The 15,516-nt window shown below is 33.5% G+C and overlaps 1 protein-coding gene across 1 annotated transcript in view; it reads left to right on the top strand.

Moving 5' to 3' along the window:
- LOC126974031 (uncharacterized) overlaps positions 1–4,946 on the top strand; it is a 54,327-nt gene extending 49,381 nt beyond the window's left edge. Inside the window, exon 3 of the mRNA XM_050821403.1 lies at positions 3,375–4,946. Coding sequence (XP_050677360.1) covers positions 3,375–3,378 — 4 coding nt within the window. The 3' untranslated portion in view covers positions 3,379–4,946. The remainder of the gene's footprint in view (positions 1–3,374) is intronic.
- The last annotated feature ends 10,570 nt before the right edge of the window (positions 4,947–15,516 follow it).

The raw sequence follows: 15,516 nt of genomic DNA, 5'->3' as shown, positions 1-15,516 counted from the left end.
ACAGGTGAAACTTTAACCTTAAATCAAAGCGTCAGTTTCTTTGTAGCGTTCTGGAGAATGGACTAACTTACGTTTCGTATAATGAAAGGTTTTTGATGAATTTGAAGTTTCTTTAATGGGCTCACAGCCTCACAAGTGGTAGTCACGTTATAAATTTTCCAATTTGACTTTAGTTTCTGTATTTCTTTATTTGTGGTTAATTGGCCGGCTGGAATTGAAAGATGTTGACGTCACTTAGATTCTATATAATAAAGGTTCAGTCCTGTTTAAACGCTCGGGGTTACTGTAGTAGCAATGTCCGTCGGGCTCTCCTGAAGACTGTAGACATATCTGTCAAAATTGAATTCCCTGAAAAGAATGTTCCCTAGAAATCCAGATTTTACTTCTTTATTAATATACATTTTAATGCTTATGGTAAGGCTCCGTCTATTACAATACAGTGCCGCTTAGGTCTCATGAGCCATGTAATGTCACTAGCTACGGCGCCCTTCAAACAGAAACAGAAATAGTGCCAGCACAGTCTAGCGAAACTCTCTAAGAAAAAAGCGAATCCCGCGCGTGTATGAAACGTGCAGTCATTGATAGAATGATAGATGAAGAAAGGAATCTTGTAAAAAACGGAGATAGCCAAAATTCATTACGTTTTAAGCAACTGTTCGCTTTCAAACTAAGCCAGATTATACTTCGTTCCTATCGCCACACTGTATTTACACCACAATTTACTCCTTGGTGTCGAGACACTTGGCCCGTGGGGCCCAGAGGAGCGGAGAATGTTCAAAATACTATCTTCGCGCTTCAATAAGGCTACTGGAAACCCAAGCTCTGGCAGATATTTCGGTCAACGGATCAGCCTTGCTATCCAACGCGGTAATGCTGCCAATATTCTTGGTACGCTTTCACGTATGTTGTCATAGTATTGTAAATCTTATATATAAACTTCTCGTGTCACAATGTTCGTTTCTGTACTCCTCCGAAACGGCTTGACCGATTCTCATGAAATTTTATGAGCATATTGAGTAGGTCTGAGAATCGGCCAACATCTATTTTTCATACCCCTAAATGTTAACGGTGGTCCACACGATTTTTATTTTTTTGACATTTTTTTTAAATTTGTTTGAATATGAGTCAGAATTAAAAAATACATACAACTTCAAATTTTCACCTATCTACAATCAACAGTTACTTTTGTATCGCGATTTTAATATCGGCAATACAACGTTTGCTGGGTCAGCTAGTATAGTTATAAGATTTATTTTGTTTGAATAATAAATTAATTTACTCCTATTTCAAATTTTTGTCAAATCACTGCACGTTTCATACTAAACTAAATTTCAATTTTTACTTTGGCAGTCCCACCTCTTATTCTCCCATCTCCTCTTCTCATTAGTGCCCGCTATAGCCTGGTGGTACAGGCGCCACTGTGCTTCCCATCTGTCAGGCATTCTGAGCTAAGAAGCCCCATTGTTTATTTGCCATTACCATTACTATTCATGTTCATTTGTCTGAGGCTGACGTCTATAGATCGTACTTAGACTTTCCTCAGACTTTACTTACGTAAAACTTAGCTTAGTGAATGCTAAGCATAATCTTTGATTTTGTTTTAATGATAATTTGACAGCTGAAATTATGTTGAACTTAAGCTAAGACAGCCCAATGCAAAAGTCAAGAGGGCCTACCATCAACTTTTAATAAGCAATGCGATTCCGATGCAGTTTAGTTTAGGTAACTAAACTGAATCACTAAAATTCGTACCATGAAGTGCCTTTTACTGAATGGCGTTTGGATCGCTTATGAAGAATGAACGAAAGAAATTTGTCTGTGGTCCGTGGTGTGAGAAAGAGATGACGCTCTACAGTCGTTGCATGAGTTTGTCTCTCTTACTCGCCATATGCGTTGCGTTTCGAAACCTAAAATGATATGATTTTAGAGGTTTTTTTCCGTAGAAAATACTAAAAATACATAGTTCTTTAAATTACGAATTAAATGTTTGCTTATGCATTTTCTTAGATGTTTGATTTGACAGGAGACAGAGTACATTTTTTTAAATTCGTACTTGCAGTTCTTTAGTATTTTCATTTTTGGTATTTATTTTCAGTATTTTGTTTTACAGAAAAGTAAAATAAAGTATTCTCATCTCATCTTTCATCAATAAAATTTTCCTTTTCTGTATATTTCCACTATTTTTTAAAAGTAATTAACAACACGATTCACTTTCCTCTAAGGAAGTAGCAACTTTTTTCGAATCGCTCACTTTGACACATAAGCTATCCAGTTTGAAATATTACCTCATGGTACGAATGAATGAACGAACTAAATCAATATGTGATTCAATTGATATCATTTTTGACATTAATTGACATCATTGCGATTTAATCAGTTGATTTGACGTCAACCCAAAATGGATAGCTCTAAGCACGTCGTGGTATGAAATAGCAAAGCAGTTCATTTTAGGTTGTCAATTGAATCGCAATAAGAGTTCATGGTAGGCCGGAAGTTCACGTTTTATCACACCTAACTTATGTTAGGTTACGTAAAGTCTGAGCAAAGTTTAAGTACGCTCCTTAGATCTCAGCCTCAATATATATTATAAGTACTGACCCGGCAAACGTATTCTCATATAAATTAAACTCCCCGCGCCCGCTCATTGTATGAATTGTTACATGTAATGAAATGTTATTGATTGAAATATTTGTACTGCAAATATATAGGTATTTCTAAGTCAAAATAATATCGGTTCCGTATAAATCAACAAGATTTCATATACTTAAACCTTCTTAGCAACACGCTGCATCTTATGGTATAAGTATTATTCCGATCGGTTTAGTAGTTTCGAAGTATAACTGAAAAGACGTCTCTCCATTTATTAATATAGATTCTTTGTTTTTATTATATATACATATCTGTTACATCCTCAAGCCAGTTTTAAGATCGTTTATTATTATTGCATCTTAAATACCTATCTATTTCTGCAAAACATGCTGTGTACACACTTCGTGTAGTTGCAAAATAGGAATTTTGTATTCAGCTGATAGTTTTCTTGTATGTCATGTATTTGTTGTAATTCTGTTGTGTGTGTGTGTGTGTGTTTTTTTTTATGAAAATGAGGGATGAAACGAGCAGGACGTTCAGCCGATGGTAATTGATACGCCCTGGCCATTACAATGCAGTGCCGCTCAGGATTATTGAAACATCCAAAAATTCTGAGTGGCACTACAACTGCGCTCGTCACCTTGAGACATAAGATGTTAAGTCACATTTGCCCAGTAATTTCACTAGCTACGGCGCCCTTCAGACCGAAACACAGTAATGCTTATATTGATTAATGTGCACCAATTAAAAGAAATAAAACTTATTATTATTATCTTACTTTACAGATAACATCACGCCAATCTGAAGAGCAGTGCCATCGCAACGACTACTGCAACGAGAATCAAGTCGGAAAATATTTAAACAGTACCCTAGGGTTGCCAACCTTACTATAAAATAGAGTATTGTACTCTATATCATGTAGGCGTACTCTCTAGGTAATCTATAAAAGTAATGGAATATGCTAAAATACTTTTTTTTACACAATACTTTTAAAAACCATAAAAAATTTGTTATGTGCTGCAAAAAGTACAAAAATACCTTTTTAAAACTAAATGATTCTCTTTTTTGAAGTCGGTACTCTTTATTTACCTGCTTTGAAATCAGATATACTCTATTTCTTCTAATAAAAATTGGCAACCCTACAGTACCTGGCTAATAATGTATGTAATTTTGATATAAATGAAAACAACTTACGACTTATACAACCAAGGGGCAAAATGTTATAATACTAATTATTATTGTGTGTCTTGTTATTAAAATAAAACAATTGCAAATAGTTACAAAATAATGATATTTTACTACCCAGCCATTTTTTAAATTATTTCCTTGAGTTGTGAACATTCGTGGGTGAGAGATGGCTTACTGTTGATAAAATATTTGCCTCATAAAAAATAAAATGCAGATTTAAATTTTAACTCATGAATAAGTGAAAATATTATATATTCTTTGTCAATCATTGCTGCATAAGTGAATCGTGATAACTGGAATGTTATGAGGCTTATACCTATTTCATATCAATTTAAAAATAAAAAATAGCTGTTTAGCTCTAAATCTTAGATAATTTATACACCTAGATAGAGCCTCTTGCTGTTAGACCACCGAAACAGTCCAGGTTTATTACTTTAGTGTGCGTGACAAGCTACGTCATACACTTGCGATTGGGGTCATTTTGTGTAAGTGTGCGTGCATGGTTACCTGTCAACCTCCACCGCGAGAACCTCTATCAAAACGTATAAATTATCCAAGTAAATGATCTAAGTAGTAAACATAGGAAGTGTCACAAAAAACAATAAGCAATTTAAATAACCATACTATAATTATATAAATAAACATATATATTATTATCTATTACCACCAAAGAACATTTTGTGTCGCCCTATACACAGTACCTACTTACATTGTTAATTCTGTCTTCTCTTAGTAATAAAAATATAGATAATAAGTAATTAGTAAAACCTCAATATACTAGAAGTAAGTTTGTACATAAGGGATTGTACAAAAATAGAGAATAATTTCATAAATGTAGATATATATTGTATGTTTTTGGTGTTTTCTCTTATTCTCTTGGTGATAATGCGAATTAAATTCATAATTTACATTAAAATGTGTCCATGAAAAAGATTTGAAGTATGTTTAAAATATCGATATATTATATAACTAGTGTTTCTTAGTCATAAAAGTCAAAAGAGCAAGCAAGTTATATGCATGCATAGGTATATTTTTGTACTTAATAGTAAAAAGTCGTTATAAATATTTAAAAAAAATTAGGTATCTAGTACTTAAAATGTATCAATGTAGGTATTTTACTCGAGCTGGAATGCAATTGTTTAGAAAAGTACAGACTACTTAAAACCTAGAATACCTAAAATAAAAATATAATGCATAAAATGTTGTGTGTAAATAATAACGTTTAATCAATAATTAGGCTATGAGTGCCATTGGAAATAATTCCTCAATTATTGTTTATCAAACAACGATTTTAATGTATTCTTATCTTTGCTGTAAGAACAATAATAGTGTATATAAGTTATTAGATACATATTCATTAACTTGTAATTTCATAATATTGTATTCAATTTACTTATTTTTCGTATCTTAAATATATTTTTGAATTAAACTGTTTATTTCTTTCAATAAAATATAATAATGATAGATTATTCTTAATAGAAAACTTTAAATTGTAGTTACCGAAAACCACCCTAGGTTTTCGTAATTTATATGGGAAGAGGAGTGCAAATGACCTGGTAATACCGGGGAACGCTATTCCTTACTAAGATTCTAAATTTGTTGGGCCTTTACGGCGCAGCTACTGAACCGATTTTGATGAAATTTAGTACAGCGATAGACTAGAGCTTGGAAAAGGACATTGGCTACATTTTATCCTGGAAAAATTTATGGTTCCCGCGGGATTTGTGAAAAAATGAAATTCACGTCGATGAGCTATAACTATTTAGAACTATAACTAAAAAGATTCATATAATATGCTGGGTACGGGAACTGCAACTGGAATAGAATATGAGATAATTTTCAATTACAAACTTGCATATTATTTTTTTAAATCCTTTTTCTTCGCGGACGAAGTCACGGGCATCAGCTAGTACTTGATGAAAATTTCACTAGCTACGGCGCTCACTACTAGGGCGCCGGCACTGTGATAAGCATTTTCCCATACGGCACACAGAACGGAGACCGGAGGCGGCACATTGCCATGTCATAAAAAACAAATATTTTTGAACTTTTACTTCTTTTGACACTTTAAATAATCTGAGTGATTTTTAACGGTGCGCGATGATATTTGATCAGTGATGACATATTCAAAACGTATTATGTGCAACATGCACGACACGAAGAAAACTGTTTTTATGATTTTAAAACCAGTTTTAACAATCATCAGTGGTACCATTTGCCACCACTTTTGAAAAGATGAACTTTAAAGAGAAGAAATAGTAACACAACTTATTTTGTTATAAATTATGCTCATAAGTTTTAATTTCGATAAGTTATTATAATAGTTAATACCAAAGATCAACATTTATAACATTTTAAATAGCAATGAAGTTATTATTTATCTATAATAATGCCTAGTGCTATTATGAAATTCATTGCCACTATTTAAATTCAATATTATTCTATATTAGTATGTAAAGTAGGTACTGCTATCAAAAAATAATCAAACCCTTAAACTTATTTGAGTAACATAAGAAAAATAAATAAGTGAATAAATCATAAAATAATATCAAAAGCGTGACTACTGCAGTAGTACACACTGTAATATAATAAATCAAGGTTTACTACCTTGATTTATTATATTAAGTTATTCAAAATAATTTATGATTTTACGTTTTCTTTCCAGAAAAAAGATGAGGCCATCAGACCAGCCATCGCTTCCCTCGCATACATCTTAGGGAAGGTAATGAAACACCCCACGATGCATCCACGAACTATAATTGTGGGATTGTTGCTAAGAACAATTTGAACTGTTTCCTGCCGATGAATTCCAGTACTCTTAACAAGTTCATTCACCCACATTATGATATATTTTTTAGTTTCATAGATATTGCCGGCAACACTTTTAGTTATGAGAGCATGAACGGCAGTGATTACTAGCAATCAAACAATACGGATCACCGTCGTCTATGCCTCAAAGCTTCTATGTCAGAAAAATATTTGCCACCTATGTATTTTGTATTCATCTTTGAGCGGGGGCGCTTTCGTTTAAAATGTTTTAATTAGCGCCCTCTGTTGGAAGTAGCTTGTATTCATTGAACGTCATGCACGTGTTAGTTATCTGTTCTGTAGCAATATATGATCATTTACCTAGATGGCATTAATGGCAGTAATTTGATTTAGTGATGTTCGAAGCACCAGAGAAAGTGTGAATTAAATACCGGCTCCACATTCACGAAAGCCATCATCACAAATTATCTCTAAGACCTCTTCAAGGTGATCCACGTTTAGTGTGACGTTCAAAAAAGTGCGTAAACCTTCCTTAAAGGCCGGCAATAAATATTTTAACTGTTATATCTCATATAATATTCATTCATTCGTTCTGATATATTCTTGATATGTATGACCCTATGCGCATTAACAATTTTGATAAAAACCGTGTGATATTCATAATGCTAATACCGGAAACAAACTTGGTATGCCAACTGCTCGGTTAAGTCGAGTAAGTAAGTCTTTTGTGAGTGCATATGCTAATTGGTGGTAGTTTTTGACGTTTAATTCAAGTGATTTTTATATGCTATTTTGATTAAAAATATCTAAAATTGACACAACCAACCCATCTCCTGACCCCGCAGGATTCATGCCTATGTCTACATTAATAAATGAGAAACAAGAAAAACTGCAGCGCAAATGCGAAAAAAAAAATGTAAAGTTAATACAGTGGCAGTAGGAATAGCACAAAGTATTTACAAGCGTTCTCAATTCCGGAATAAAAAGTAAAAGATCCACCAGCTGAGTGTGGTCGCCCTGCGGGCCTACCATGAACTCTTATTGCGTTTCAATTGACAACCTAAAATGAACTGCTTTGCTATTTCGTACCATGCCGTGGTTAGAGCTATCTAATTTAGGTTGACATCAAATCAACTGATTAAATCGCAATTATGTCAATTGAATGTAAAATTATGTCAATTTAGTTGCAAACTGATTTAGTTCAATTTCAATTTAGATAAATACCGAAAATGAAAATACTAAAGACGAGGCAGTAAGGGCCCGGGCTATAGCCATTTCGCAAGAACGAATTAAAAAAAATTTACTCTGTGCTCCTGTCAAATCAAACATCAATGGAGGTGCGTTCATAACTCGTTATTTTTACGAAAATACTTATGCAAACATTTAATTTGTAATTCAAAGAACTATATTTATTTATATAACTATTATTATTAAGTACAAAAAAGGGCTTAATGGTTTATGATTTGACGATATAAAGCGCAATTTTAAAATGTATTTTTAGTATTTTCTACGCAATAAAACCGCTAAAATCATATCATTTTAGGTTTCGAAACGCAACGCATATGGTTCGAGTAAGAGAGACAAACTTATCCAACGACTGTAGAGCGTCATCTCTTTCTCACACCGCGGACCACAGACAAATTTATTTCGTTCATTATTCATAAGCGATCCAAACACCATTTAGTAAAAGGAACTTCATGGTACGAATTTTAGCGATTTAGTTTAGGTACCTAAACTGAACTGCATCGGATTCGTATCGTTTACTAAAAGTTGATAGTAGGCCCTCTGTTACGGATAAAATGGACGCCATTTTTGAAAATGTAGAGCAAGATCACCATGTCAGTAGATACAAAGTTGAACTAGGAATTAATAGGACCACAGAACACTTGACCCATTTGAAAAATGCTGTTAAACAAAACTGCATCGATTTGCGATTATTTATTGAGAAGTAATGGAAGTGATATTTCTTTTTTTAACGAGCGATACTTAACTAGTGATGAAAAGTGGAACATGTATGGCAAGAACGTCCGGTAATTGTCGCGGTCAAAGCTTGGTCCGACCTCACAGTCTGTGCGAACTTGTAATGCGTATGGTGGGATTGTCAAGGCGTTGTTCATTATGAGCTTCTACCACTGGGCCATCGATACGGATGCTCTATTGCCAACAATAGCCAAAAGTTGAGTAAAAACCACTGAAATTTAATAGAAAGAGGGTTGCCTTTCATCGCGATACCCTAGGACACACACATAGGTATGTATGGCGGAGAGATGTTAATTCATCCGCCAGCCCTGACCTAGCATCAGATTTCCAACTATTGCGATCTCTTCAGCGATCGTGTCAGATTAACATGAAGAAGGGACTATCAAAACTACTTATCGTGTGATCAGAAGTCCCAAAAATTCTACAGTAACGGGATATTCGCACTACTTACAAGATGACAAAAAGTAATCGGGCCAAACTGTAAATAAAGGTACTTAAATTATACAAAACAGTGTCTTGAGTTCTGATATTTGAAGAAACTTTTACCCCAACGTATTATACACAGCACACAGATCTCAGATACCTATAAATAAATATAAGTACTTATACACGTGTTCCGTTATCCGGTTGCTAATTACGTATCGCATGATCAACAGCGTATTGAGATAAATTGCACCGTTTCTACTTTATATAGACCGAGGATTATTGATCTTGTATCAGTGAAATACCAAGGATATTAAAGAAATTATAAAATTATGTTCGTTGATGAATTCTGTGAACGCGTGGTCTACATACAGAACTATTATGATGTGATTACCAATAATTATGACAGTAATCACGACTATCATGTTTACGTAGCATCTTTACACAAACAATGAATCAACTCCAATTCTGCTGTAATAAAGAGTGCGAAACATAAAGCTTTTTTATTTTATTCATAAAATTATATCTGTCTGATTGAAGACGGGGCGGGCGTCAGCAATTGCGAGGAAAAAGAAAATAGCTGGAGCATCAATAAATTTAACCTCAATCGCACGTCTTTTTTATATCGCATTTGTATTTATTTTTTATATATTTAGACGCAATCCATAGATCTGAACGAGAACTGACCATTACTACAAAAAGGACCGTAGTATCTTCTCCATGTCAAAATACATTCTGAGAGAAAATCAAAATGGGGGTATGGAATGAACTGCTTATTATCTTAGTTACTAGCTGTTGCCTGCGACTATGTCCGCATTTACCAATGTAACCATATTAGTCGGTGTTCCAATGCGCCACATAAATATTATATACGAAATTTTATATTATATAGTTGGACATAATATGGTTCAAAACATATAAATCAATGCTACCAGCGCCATCTATCCGGCAGTAACGTATCTACGTTCGTCGGTGTGGTAATGTCGTCCTTTATATCAGTCAAAAGATTCATTTCATTTTGTTTCATACAGTTGAAACATACATATTATATACACATATTCTCTGTTATATAAATCTAATACATAAAATTCTTGTGTTCGGTGTTTGTTACCAAACTCCTCCGAAACGGCTGAACCCATTTGTATGAAATTTAGTGTGCATATCGGGTAGGTCTGAGAATCAGCCAACATCTATTTTTTATACCCCTAAATGATAAGGGAGACCCACCAGTAAATATATTTTTTTGACAATTTTTTTTATTATAATTCAGCATCGAAAAATACATACAACTTCAAATTTTCGCCCTTCTACGATCTACAACTATTCTTGTATCGCGATTTTTATATTATTCTGTTCCATCCACAAAACCGCTATAGGGTTGCAAGATGGCAATCGAATGCAATAATTTTAGTACGATATATTTGGTTTTTACATAGATTCCACGGACTAGTAAAAAAATAAGGACTCCGTGTGAAGTAAGTATTAAATAGTATTGTGAACTGAAAAGGTAAAAGAAAACTAAAAGTTTAAAAATATTGAAATAAAAATTGTATTGATTTTTTTAATATTAGTTTAATTTTAAAGCAAAAACATGAAATCCAAAATTTATTGTGTTCACGAGACTTACAATAGAGACTAAACCATTCAACTTTTTTACACTACGGGTTTCTGACTAGAGAAAATTATTTAATATTTAATAAACATTATATCAGTAGGCACGGACTAGTAAAAAATAAGGACTCCGCGTCCAGTGTAGCACCAACACAAGCCGATTAACGTGTAAATACATAGCCCCACGCACACACTTACACTACTACAGGCCGATAGGCGGCCATTATGAGAATTGTAATCGTCTTCGACAGATCAGTTTGTGTGAGAAAGTGTAAAATTAATACTATATAAGCATTTGTGGCCATATATGATTATTTAAGAGAGAAAAATTGTGTAACTAGTATCCCCCGTAACCGCACACACACTAGCATAACGGTGCTTCACTTGCTAATATCAAGGCGCGGAGTCCTTCTTTTTTTCTCGTCCGAGCTAGATTCTATAAAAATGATAGCTCCGAGATGGTGATGACTTTCCATCAGATAATCGGATGACGTTTCACCATTCTTAAAAGAAAGTATCAACTTTCTGCTATTTTTATTTCGAAAACGCATCGTAATGTAATACGGAAGAAGTTGAAATTTTTATTGTCCAAACAAATATATATATCTTTGTCAGTAAATATTAATGTGAAGTTGAATATAATTTCTATTATCATTCTTGTTTGTTTGTCATTTGTTTCGTGTCACCGTTAACTTTATTATTTATTTGTTTAGCTGTCAGATTGCAAAATGTTATTAATGCTTGTATAAATAACACGTCACAAACAAATTAATTATTCGTGAAATAATGGTTGTAATATTTTCTTATGATAATCTATGGGAAGGCACATAATACTTCTGTTTATTGTAACGAGCAGTGGCACACGACTTTGTCCGCAGTTATTTAATTAAATGTAATTTTCGTCACGATTTAATGAAAAGTAATTACTTGTTAGCGAAAATCTGATCAAATGAGACTTAACATCTTATGTCTCAAAGTGTCAAGCGCAATTGTAGTGCCGCTCAGAATTTTTGGGTTTCTCAAGAATCCTGAGCGGCACTGTAATGCGGCACTAATGGGCAGGGCGTATCAATTACCATCAGCTGAACGACCTGCTCGTCTCGCCCCTTGTTATCATAAAAAATCTGTTTTCCAGTGCAAGTCCTGTCCATTTCGGAGATTAGAATAAATCAAAACAAAATTATAATAAATGCTTAGTGATAAAATTCTTACGAATTAATTTATGATATTATGTTATATAAACATTAAATTATCGACCAATAAAGCGCAGTGGAAATGGTCCTCCCGACTGAGCTACAGGGTAGGGTAGCTAGGGTTAGAATCCCGGTAGCTGCAAAAATTTATATTACGGTGATATGGATGATTAGTATAGACATCGTATTACTGAAATATAACACTGTTGTGTCTTACAACAATAGCTCAGGCTAACCCTAGTTTGGGGCAATATAATTATTATTATGAACAGTTATTCAGTCAATTATATTGAGTCAGATTATCAGTTATATTTCTAGTAAATATTAGTAGTTGGAACGAAGTTCCTTATCGCGCGTTGTGAAAGGGGGCTAGACGGAAAAAATTCTTACGAAAAGTTGTCACGACACTTTTTGCTATGGTAAGCTATTGTAAGCTGTGCGGCGTGCGCATGTTTCTATTAAAATTATTAAATATTATTAAAATTTTATTACAATTCCTTTATTAGTTATTAATTAATTATTCATGTTTCTATTAAAATTATTAAATATTATTAAAATTTTATTAAATATGATTAAAATTTTATTACAATTCCTTTATTTATTATTAATTAATTATTCATGTTTCTATTAAAATTATTAAATATTATTAAAATTTTATTACAATTCCTTTATTAGTTATAAATTAATTATTCGTGTTTCAAATTAATTATTAAAATTTTATTACAATTCCTTCACTAATTAATCGAAAGGAACTTTGTTCCATCCGGGTGTCCCTTGACACCTCTCAACTTTTATGTCATTAGCTGGGTCTGTAAAAGTTTTTTTAGGTTCTCAATAATCTGCAAATATGGAAAATCATATTATTATGTAATATCTTAATAATCTAGGACTGATTACAGTTTTTTAATCAATAATAAAAATAATAGTAATTACATAACAGTGATCGCTATGTCTCATTATATTATGCAATGTACGGCACGAGTTAATTATTAAAGCATCTCAATTAAGATATTAATTAACTATATAGTATAGAGAGAAGTCTTGCTAGTATTAATAATAAATATGTTTATTCATATTTTTCGCTTTCTCAACCTTTACGAATTGGGCGCGGCGCACAAAACATTTGATGAACTTTCACGCGCGAAATCGTTTATGGTATCAACATCAGTATTAATGATATCTTAGGATTTTAATTACTTACTTTCGTCAATTCTTATATATTAAACCTTATGTTAAGGCGGAGGGTAAACAGAAAACACGCAAACAAGGTGTTTTTGGACAAGTTTTGTGGTGAAAATATAGCATCTGGAGCTAGGAACACAACTTTATCCTGTTACACATACATACCCTTAAGTTTTACTTGTAGGTTGCTAATGCTTGCTGTTGGTTAAAGTTAACACTGCAGAGCTATTACGAACTACCAGTTTTCTTTGCAGGTATACAAGTTTTTTCTCGGCATGATGCATTTGTCTAGTATAGTACTCTCATAAAAGTTGTTCTTATAGCTTTTACTTTTTTTGTGTAGGTACATTTATTCAGATTAGTTATAAATAATGAGAATTGTAAGCAATTAAACTGTTTGGGCCTGTTAAAATGTTACATTTTCGATGCAAGAATTTTTAAAATATTGGCTTTGTTACATAGAAGCCGTGAACTCATATCGCTCAAGGTCGCCGGCATTTAGTGTCGCCTTAAAGCTTCTTTTTACGGTTGTTGCTGGTAAACGTGCGTGGGCCAACGTCATACGTACTGTTAGAGCGCTTTCGCACTACATCCGATCAGAGTACGGAGTAGATCATGGGTACGTATGAACACTATGTGGACGGCCAGATCTCTTTCTGTCACAAACAGAGGAGGTCTCATTGTACCTATTAATAGACCGGGACACAAACATTTTACGAATACCAAGCGTATGGAGAGTTTTTTAAAATTGCATTCGGCTCCATACCTACTTTGTGTAATGCAATCACAGCGATTCGGTTCTCTTCATCACCCCACTCCATTTTAATATCGCAAAAAATTGTACAATGTATTGGCGCCAAATAAGTAAGTATATATTAAGTAAGTATATATTAAAATACTTCTTTTTATGGATATAATATTATAAACGCATGTAATTGCAACTGTATTTTTACATTAGGTTTTTGCGTAAAAGCTACATTTTTATAACAGGAGCTATATGGTATCGTATCACTTTTAACCTATTTCTAAGAGGTTCTAGGTACTTTCACTCTCTAGAATTTTCCAGAACAGTCCAGAGTATTCGCATAGTACACACTACAATTATGTTCGGGAATAATCTGAACGGATCGAGGACATTGCAGAATACCTAAAAGTTTCGAAATGATCTGGACGATATTGGTCCAGAACATTCGAAGGGTGTTTCGCATGGGTAAAGAATAAATGTGCTTACAATAAAAAAAAATCTACTTGTAAAATTTATCGTTCGATTCCCACTATCTCATAATCTTATATATTATGAAATCGTATTCGTTATTAAATCAAATCGAATCAGATTTATTCAAAAGGTCAAACAATGGCACTTATGATTGTCAAAAGATAAACATTTTATAAACTTTAATGGGAAGAAGTGATAAGAAACTCGATGCCACTCTTTTGTCAATATTTACAGCTTCATCATTTTACAAATTATTTTAATTACGATCGTCCAACTCCAACGTCATGACTTACATGTGTAACTTAAACAACCAAATAAATGATAATTAATAAAAAACAATAGTGATTGAATACTTTCAGTTAATAATACAGGTATTATGAATGCATTTTTTTATGGAATAGGAGGACAAACGAGCGTACGGGTCATCTGGTGTTAAGTGATCACCGCCGGCCATAATCTCTTGCAACACCGGGGAATCACAGGAGCGTTTTAAGGAGTACGCGCTTTATTTGAAGGTGCCCATGCAAGCTCATTCCACAGCTTTGTAGTGCGTGGAAGAAAGCTCCTTGAAAACCGCACTGTGGAGGACCGCCACACAACCAGATGGTGGGGATGATATGCTAACTTGTGGCGTGTCGTGCGAAGGTGGGTTATATCAACATTATGAAAAAATATATTATTATAACTATAAAAATTATACCTAATTTTAAAATTAACATCATAAAGCAGAGTTCTCAAATCTCGATGCAAGGATCATCAAGCCACCTCACGTAGCACCTGTTCAGGAGACCTTTGAGGGAGGCCTTTGTCCAGCAGTGGACGTCTTCCGGCTGATGATAATGATATTGATTATAAGTCTTCGTTAAATATTGAAATTGCTGAGGAACATTTCCATTTTGTTTTGAGGAAGCTTATAAAATCGAACACAATAAAATATGATCTCTCGAGTTTACTTAACCAAGAGGAGGGCATTAAGAGTTTGTTTTTATCTCTGGTATTAATATTGTCTTTTTAAATTCGTCCTAAATTTATTGAGATTTATATGGATCATGCGAAATTTTTATTCGTATATTTTTTGCTATAGTTGTCATACTGGGTAAAGAGAATTTAAAACACTTCATTTTTTATTATTAAATAGTAACTTTTTAGCTTCAAGACACTGTACAACATTATGCGGGTACCTCAGCTCAGTTATAACATAAAAAATGAAGCAATATTATCTTCATGTTATTTTCTCCCATTAAATAATTTGCTAGAATCGTGAACAGCTATAATGGAGCGCATCGCTGATCACAGTACAGCACCGTTGTCGTTCTGCATTCTAAACTTTGAATCAGCCAGTGAGTTGACCAGCGTCCGGCGACC

This window comes from Leptidea sinapis, chromosome 31 (assembly GCF_905404315.1).
Source record: "Leptidea sinapis chromosome 31, ilLepSina1.1, whole genome shotgun sequence".
Classification (NCBI taxonomy): Eukaryota; Metazoa; Arthropoda; class Insecta; order Lepidoptera; family Pieridae; genus Leptidea; species Leptidea sinapis.
The sequence above is the reverse complement of the archived record's forward strand: the minus strand, read 5'-3'. Positions and strand labels throughout refer to the sequence as shown.